The sequence below is a fragment of the Talpa occidentalis genome, unplaced genomic scaffold (genome assembly GCF_014898055.3).
Source record: "Talpa occidentalis isolate TD23 unplaced genomic scaffold, MPIMG_talOcc4v2.1 talOcc4.3, whole genome shotgun sequence".
In the NCBI taxonomy this organism is placed as follows: Eukaryota; Metazoa; Chordata; class Mammalia; order Eulipotyphla; family Talpidae; genus Talpa; species Talpa occidentalis.
Window position 1 is genome coordinate 308,626 of NW_023603184.1, and position 9,271 is coordinate 317,896.

General features: G+C 37.6%; 1 protein-coding gene across 1 annotated transcript; it reads left to right on the plus strand.

The window, feature by feature from the left end:
• Positions 1-1,425: 1,425 nt before the first annotated feature.
• On the plus strand, positions 1,426-2,385 carry LOC119254183 (olfactory receptor 5A1-like). The gene has a single exon (XM_037521304.1). It carries the CDS (start codon positions 1,426-1,428, stop codon positions 2,383-2,385), a length of 960 nt encoding a protein of 319 aa, XP_037377201.1.
• The last annotated feature ends 6,886 nt before the right edge of the window (positions 2,386-9,271 follow it).

The window sequence follows — 9,271 nt, forward strand, 5'->3', positions numbered from 1 at the left end:
CTCAGACTTTTATTTTTTTATTTTTGTTGAAGATATCTTATTTTACTTTATTTTATTATTTTATTTTTTATTCTTTTAATAAATTTTATTTTTATATTCCCCATACAATTGCAACCCCCTTATTTTTATTTAGCTGTTACATATAGAGCAACAACCAGGGTGTTTGTGTGTTTTAATGGCAACAAACACATCCTAAAGTATAAGCTGCCCCTTTGTATTTTCTTTCTGGTTTGAGTTCCCAGATGAAGATGTACCATGGTGGGAGTGTTCTCATGACCTCTTGGGACAGGGACAGCTGTTGCCCCTCAGGCAGACACTCACTGCCAGGGCAAGAGTCATATGCTTTGGCTCAGACATGCAGGTCTTCATTTTCTGTACTGACTCCAGTGAAGAAGGACAAAAGAATTCTAGAACCTGCCTCAGTTTCCCAGTTCCCATGTCCATTGCCTAGATATCCTAACATTTATGAGCTTAAGTGACTATCTTTTGTAGGCTGAGTCTTACACCTGAAGATGACAGTGGACTCCGTAGTGACTGAGAATCCAGTAAGACCATGCACAGGGGCTGACGGTTGCTTTGCTGGTGGAGGGTCAGAGTTTTCAACAGATTTTTAAAAGTATCACTACTTCATGAAGAGCCAGAATCACTCTTCTAGACTATAGAAGTTATAAGTATCTCTGAATTAAGTATGACAAACTGTAGCTTCAAGGAAAGGCACCTAAAGCTTTACCAACTGTGTATTATCTAACTCCTCAGGAGGCTTCCTGGACTCACTAATTAGTTAAGTCACAACTATTTCCCAACCACTACTGGGCATGTGCCTCCTTCCATGACCCTGTTGTATATTCCTGTTTCTTTCCAGAGCTTGTGACTCAGGAAGACACTTACAAAATCATCTGCACTCCCTCATTATGGATTGTTTAAAGATTGTTTAAGATTGATCTTGCTTAATTATCCCCAAAATATTTGCAAGATGATTTTAATGAGCACCTACTGGACATCCTCATTTTACACTGAGGCTTTTCATGATGCAAGGTCTTTTAAGCCCTGAGTCACATGGGGCTGCCTAGTTAAAGTGACCATCTTCACCTGTGCAGATAGGACAGTGTCTCCCTAATTTGGTGTAATGCCCATTGCCAGTGCCATTGTAAATTTGAAAGGGACAGAGGGAATCAAGATATTTTACTGGATAAAGTACTGATGATACCTCACCACTGTGTCTTCGCCCAGAGGGAGAGTGAGAGTATTTGTGCAGAGAACTTTTGAACATAACATTGGTGATTATACAAAGTGGCAAGATTCTCTCAACGTTAATGAATCACATTTGTGTATTTAGTAAGTGGCATGAAAGTGAAAAATGAAGAGTATTATTTCCTGTTTTTTGCCAGTGAAAACATTTCCTCTTTCATCTTTTCTCAGCACATGATGCCAAGCTGGTCCATGGGAGGGGACAGGAACCTCACGTCTGTGACCATGTTTGTTCTCCTGGGAATCTCAGAAGATAAAGAGCTGCAGCTTAGTCTCTTTCCAGTCTTCCTGCTGATCTACCTGGTGACATTATTTTGGAACCTGGGTCTCATCACCATAATCAGGATGGACTCCCACCTGCACACACCAATGTACTTTTTCCTCAGTTTTCTGTCATTGATAGACATCTGTTACTCTTCTTCCATCAGCCCAAGGATGATTTCAGACTTCTTCAAAGATAAAAAAGCCATTTCCTTCATTGCCTGTGCCAGTCAGTGTTTTGTAGTTTCCTGGATGGGTCAGTCTGAGTGCTGCCTCTTGGCTGCTATGGCCTATGACAGATACGTGGCCATTGGCAAACCTCTCCAGTACTCAACCATCATGGCGCCTGGGCTCTGTTGGAAGATGGCTGCTGGGGCTCTTGGATGCGGTTTACTTTGTTGCTTAGTTGAAGTAGTCACTGGCTTTGAGTTATACTATTGTGGGCCAAATGTCATCCAGAATTTCTTCTGTAACATAACTGAAGTTATTAGTCTGTCTTGTTCTAATCCCTTCATCAGTCAAATTAGTCTTTTCTTGATAGTTTGTTTTGTTGTTGTAGGTTCTCTGGTTATTATTTTGTTATCCTATGGTTTCATTGCAGCTTCCATCTTGAAAATATCTTCCATCAAAGGTAGTGCCAAGGCCTTCAACACCTGTGCCTCCCACCTGGCGGTTGTGTCTCTCTTGTATGGCACAGCCCTGAGTGTGTACATGCACCCTAGTTCTGGCCACTCCACGAAACAGAACAAGTTTCTTTCCGTGTTCTATATTATCATTATCCCCATGTTAAATCCCTTTATCTACAGTCTGAGGAACAAGGATATCAAAGAAGCCCTCAGGAGGTTGATAAAGAGGGTTACACTTACACCTCAGTAAGAAAAATATTTTGTAGTGTTACCTGAACTGTAAAAAGAAAACATAGGAAATTAAAACAAAAAAGAATATGAAGTCAGGTATTTCTACTCCTAATGGGAATTAGCCATCAGAATATGTAAGTGTCCTCTTGTAGATTTAAAAATATCTAATAGAGGTCAAAATGGCGTCCTGACTCCTGGTACCCTTATGGTTCGTGGTGTCCATGCAGGGATCTAGCTGAGCAGCAGCTCCAATATGGCCGGCAGCTGAAAGCCAGTTTGTGTGGTTGGACTCATGTAGATAAAGTGTGTGTTAGAGATCAGAGGTTCTACTTTATTTTGTATGACGAGAAACGAGAAGAAACTAGGATATCACACAAACTGTTCTCCGAATTTCTTTTCCCTAATTGTCATATATTTATTTTTCATTAAAATGTAAAAGAATGTGAAAGTAATGACATTTAAAAATTGTGGAAATGAACACTTAATCCTGGAGATGGGGTGGTGGAGGATGAGCAGCATGAGTCCGAGCACAGACGCGGAAAGAATGGTCTTGTTTAATTCCCCCGCCCCTACAACGTATTTCCTCTACATTATTCTTGAGTCACCTGTGAAGTGAATTGTGAAAAAGAGATGGGGAATGGACTGAAATGCATAAAATAAAGGTTCTAGAAATACAAAGGGGCTAAAAAGAAGCCAAATGCACAAGCGCACCTGCATCATGCTTCACCGCAGCTTCCTAGAGACACTGAGACTCAGAAGTGATGGCCGCCATGTTGTGTGTGCAGAGGCTGGACCTGAGAGCCCGAAATCCGAATCTCCCGGGATTCCAGAACCTTAAGTTTGAACAAGAAGCAGAAGATTCAGCAGACTTGGGTGTTTCACAGAAATGCAGATTCCAACCAAGCGAGATTATAGAAAATTGACAAGGACACGTTTTCTCCAGACTAGCGTTCGTGGAGTGTCATACATATTACAATAACATACATCTAACATTTAGAGCTTATGTAGTTCCATGTATTAATATGATTTTTTTATGTTATTCATGAAGTGAGAAATTATCTCCCTATACAGGTAGAATGCTGACTATTGAGTCCATGTTCTTCCCAGGTAGCAATAATCTGTCATCATCTCTGTAAGTGATGACTTCGAAGCATTGGCATGTGGGATCACAGACACTAATGCCAGTTGTAGTAAAAAGAATCTGTTCCTTAAGCTTCTGCCCAGAAAAAGAGACAATAACCAAAACAAGGAGAAACCCTACCCACTGGGAGAAAATTTTTGCACTTTACACTAATGATAAAGTACTGATCACAAAAATCTACGAAGAGCTGAAGAGACTCAACAAAAACAAAGAAAATAATCCAGTCAAAAAAATGGGCAGAATAATTAAAAAGAAACTTCTCCAAATAGGAAATGCAAATGGCTAACAGGCATATGAAAAATGTTCAACTTCACTTGTAATCAGGGAAATGCAAATCAAAACTACAATGAGATACCATCTCACACCAGTGAGAATGGCACATATTAAAAAAAAACTAGCAACCTCAAATGTTGGCAAGGGTGTGAGAAAAAGGAACTCTCCTGCACTGGTGATGGGAGTGCAAACTGGTCCAACCACTAAGGAGAGCAGTTATGGAGATTCCTCAACCTACTAAACATAGAACTTCCATATGATCCAGCAATTCCACTCCTAGGTATTTACCCAAATGACACAGAAACATTAATTCCAAAGGGCACCTGCACCCCTATGTTTATAGCAGCCCTATTTACAATAGCTAAGCTTAGGAAACAACTCCTATACCGAAAAATAGATGACTGGATCAAGAAGATATGGTACATATACACCATGGAATATTAGCAATCAAAAAAGATAAACTCACGCAATTTGCAGCAACATGGATGGCGCTGGAAGGGATCATGTTCAGTGAAATAAGCCAGAAAGAAAAAGAAAAATACCAGATGGTCTCACTCATAGCAGGAGTTAAGAAAACCTAAATAAGAGACCAGGAAAAAGAATAACTATAATAAAGAAAAATTAAAATCAACAAACAACTATAAACTAGGGACACACTATGGGGATGGGAGGAGAAGAGGGATTGGGGTCAAAATAAGCGTGCTGCAATTGTACGGGGAATATAACCAAGATGAAAATGCATACATTGTGCAAAAATGAAAAATGGTGTAAGAAATATATAAAAAATAAAAAACAAACAAAAAAAGAATCTGTTCTTTAATTATCAGACCTGTGATTAGTAAACTCATCTCTAACACACTTCATAGATAGGGACCCTTATGTAGTCTACTTCAACACATTTTTCCTCACTTCTCCAATGAGAAGATATTTGCATCTTCCTCAAAAATGACAAAACAATTAAGTGAGAGGAGGCATGAAAAAAACAGCCCAGAGCCTAGTATATAGTAATACGCAGTGAATGTTAACTTATGCAATCAGTGATCAGCCAATTTTATTATAATTTCTTACATGACAAGAGAAATCTTGGTAAAGTGCTTAAAAGAGAGAAAATAAGCAGCTTTGGAATGTCTACCCCAATTGGTACGTAATAGGTAGTAAAAAGCCTTCACTCCCACTTCTGTAGCTTCATTGCACAGGAGGCAGTCCTCAAGGAAGTGGGAGGAATTCAAGTTCATAGATGTGATCACAGGTGAAGATGTTACCACGGTTTTAAAACTATTACATACATGGAAATTTGACTTTTTGTCTGATCACTTTTTCTGCACCTTTCCTTCTATGGACTCTAGTTCACTAAACCTCCTGTCTTTCCATTTACTTTTGGTATGAATGTTAAGTTATCCTTATGCCAGAAGTCATTGGAATAAAACAACTAAGAGCTAAACAAATAAATTGAAGAAAAATGTCTAATGCTTTGGATTCATGTGGATTTCTCCTTGATGATCATCATATTAAATTTCATTTTTGATGAACAAAGAATCACATTACAAAGTCTTTATAAAGCTCTCTTTTGGCCACTTACATGTTTGCCTGAAATGGATATTTCTCTTTGCATTGAGAATATGTAAAGTAGCTTAACAGTCTGCCCAACTACCAAAAGAATGTAATACTGTGTCATTAACGATCATTCATTCTAAAGCCTCTATGGACTGGTTGCAGGTTTGAACAGAGTAGAAATGATTTGGGATACACAGAAAACCACATTTTACCTAAATGTCCCAAATAAGTGCATTATTATGAGACATATTAGCAGAGATCATTAAACAGGATATTTTTGACACTAAGAGATTCGGGGGGTGGAGATTTTCTCATTTACGGTGGTGCCTGACACAGCCTCTTGACTCCCTAGACAGTCCTGACCCCTCTCCCACCCCTGGTCCCTATCACTGTACACAAGAATCAGTGGCCAGGATCACCTTCTAGAATGAGCCCTCAAAGTCTGCATTTGCTGAATTAAGTCCACATATGACTCAGCTGTAGGAAAGTCTTTGGCAGGTTCTAGAGGAAGTGAGAGACCACTATTCAAGAGAAAGTGTTACAAGTGATACAAGATAAGTTCTATCCAAAATAAAAAAGAAAATATAGGAGTCTAATAAATAAAAGGCAACCAAAAATAAGGCTAAATAAAAATGATAGAGTCTGGAACAGTTGAGCAAATGATGTAGCAATTCAAAGGTGCTCTGAGATTGATGACTGTATCTCTGATTTGACATGGTTTTCAGTGTAGAGAAGGGTTTGCCGTGGTAATTTCATCTCTTAGGCATCTTGGACACAAGCTTTGCAGTGGTTACCATCTAAATGCTGAGACTTCCCTTTTCCTCAGTTACACCTGCCCATTGCAGAACATTTGAATACCGCCATCTTGCGTCATACCGAGAGAACGTAAATTCTCTTCCAATTTGTCTCATTCACCTGCAAATACCAGCATTGCAGCTTCTCTGCTTATGATTGTAATCATAAGTTGTGACCCTCTTCATGAATTGTGTATTCCTGATTGCCAAAACTTCCTCACTCATACAGAGAAAATAATGCCACTGCCTAGGGCAGCTATGATGCTTTTACAGGTCAGGGGGTTAAGGAAACATATAAGGTAGCTATCTAAAATGATGTGGTTAGATATCTGTTTTATAAACAGGGAAGTGTGCACCATGTAATTCATTATCCTTTATTTTATCAGCTAGCTATGTCATTTAGGGCAAATATCTCAGCTATACTCAACTCATACTAGCTTGGATATAGGGGATATGGAATCAGGATATTGGTAGGTTTTTTCAGCTCTAATGTTCAAACTTTGTTCAAAGAAAAACTATGATCATGAGTTCATAATAAGATCGTGGGGATGTAGGGAAATGAATCTGAAGGGACATGGCTAAATGGGGCATGGAATTAGCTGGAGCAATTGCTCCATGCCAACCATGACTACAGAGAGCAAATACCTGGAGAGTTTTCTGCCTCTAATTGCCTTTTCTACTTTCACCTCCATCTTTAACAACACATTTAAGACTATTCTCCATTTGAGGGCTTATATCTTGTGTGAAGGACAGCATATTTCATGGCCAAGTGCACGCACCTTGGGGTGCAATTGTATCAACCTAGAAAATATCTTTGGAAAAGAGGGACACAACCCAACCTTTGCCAAGAACTCTGTCTTCCTGGGGAATCGGGGTCAAGGTTAGAAGTCAAGATTAGAGACAAATGTGGGTTTTGTTATCTCTCTAGCTGTGCCTAGCTGTGTGATTCTTCCTTTAGGACCTGTGTGATACTTAGTCCCTTGTATTCTTGAACTCTCCTTCACTTCTACACCCTCTACTTAGAACTCTCCCGTGGCTCTCTTTGTCCTTAGATAGATTCTCTGACATTCAGTGAAAATAATTGTCTTTAACTTCAAGTCAATTATTACCTGGGGTAAGGGATTGATGCGGTTTCTAGTTTTACCATTTCTTAAGAATGTGACCTTGAATCTTCTTACCTTCTGGGAAGATAATCTAGAATCTAAGGAGACAATGTCTATAAAGATTAACACATTACAGAAGTTAATACTTATGTACTGAATAATCAAAAATAGTATGTTGAATTTCAGGGGAATTAACCAAGATCAAAATGTACTTGTCTGTGTTTCCCAACTTTATCCACCCAAGGACCCTTTTCATTTAACTCAGTCCTTTGAAAATTCTGTGTTTAGGTACTAGTAATTAATTTTATCTCCTTTAATGTATAACTGTGATTCTTGATGCTTGAGTGGCAAAAGACAGAGTGGTCACTGCATCATCATATATCAAAGTGCCTATGTACAATCTGTTGACCTTTGGCCATACTTCAAGTCATTCTCCATTGTCATCTTTGGACATCCTGGGGGTCTGGGGATGCTAGTGTGGATGACACAGACGTCAGAGATACCCTACTCTGCACAAAGGTGACATTTTAAAATATTTAAATTTATCTGTCTCTTTAACCTTTGCAAACTGTCTGGGGATATAGAAAATACATTAAAAACTTAAAAAGAGCAAGTATATTTGTATTTTTCCTTTTCTTCTAGCTTACTGAATTTTAACGGTGTAAGTTTTTAGGATAAATTTTATCATCTGTAAAACAATACACAGCAACTCTTTGTTTCCCTGGACATGATGGGTTACATATTCTATAGGAGTTATGGCTGCCTATGTTACCAGAATGTAATAAGAAAGTAAAGACATGTAATAGAACTGATTGAGCAAAGCCTGATTTATTTTCACTAAATTAATCAATCGTGTTGGTATCTAGGATGTTGTAGATGAGACTTTATATGTTAAAAAAACTTTATCAAATCTAATTCATCTTAGATAACATAGCTGACAAATTGTATTGGCAACCCTTGAAGAGTTGGAAACAGAAAATTTCCAAGCTTTTATAATGATATTAGAAATGAAACAAAATTTAGATATTTTTCATTTTCTATCTGAAACTAGGTGAAAGAAACATTAACTAATGCATTCAACATATATTTATTGGACTATATAAACATCAGCATGGAAGATGCTTAACATGAAGTAGTAAAACTTCTGTCATCCATAATTGGTGGAGGGAATGTAAATTGTGGCATCAGCAGTGGGAAATAACAGAATAATACAAGATATAAATAAACACAATCATTTATAAACACTATTCAATTTTAATTTTATTCATGTTTTAATTGTGGTAATATTGGGATACCCTCATCAGCTTTTACCACCATAGTTCACCAACCATGAATTCACCCATATTCCCCTACCACAGTCCATTGTGCTTCTTTCTCTCTTTGTTCTTACCCCCTTGCAGCTTTACTAACTTTGTTGATTAAATCTAACAGTATTTGGTGGAGTCTTTAGCATTTTTTATATGAAAGATTATGTCATCTACAAATAGAACACTTTCAGTTCTTTCTTTCCAATTCTACGTCCTTTTCCTCCTTGTCTTGACTGCCCCAAAGACTTTTAGTACTATATTGAACAAAAATGGTGAGAGTGGTCACTTTTGTTTTGTCACTCATCTTAAAGGAAAAGCTTTCAACGACTCACCATTGACTCTGAGTTAGTAGGGACTTGTCATCCATGGCCTTTATTATGTTAAGTTTCTTTTATACTTAATTTGTTGAGTTTTTGTCATGAATGGATGTTGAATTTTGTCAAGTGCTTTTGTGTAGCTATTAAGAAGAGTATATAATTTTATAGGTATATCTTATATTTTATTCTATTAATGTGATTGGTCACATTTATTTAGTTTTGTATATTGAGCCACCCTTGCAGACTAAAGTGAAGCCCATTTGATCATGGTGTAGTATCCTTTTTTATGTGATGCTGAACTCAGTTTGCTAGTATTTTGTTAGAATATTTTTAGTTGGAATAAATTTTTTTTTCAAAATTTATTAATTTGTTAATCATTTTCCTAACTACAGAATTTTGAGAGTACAACTTCACAT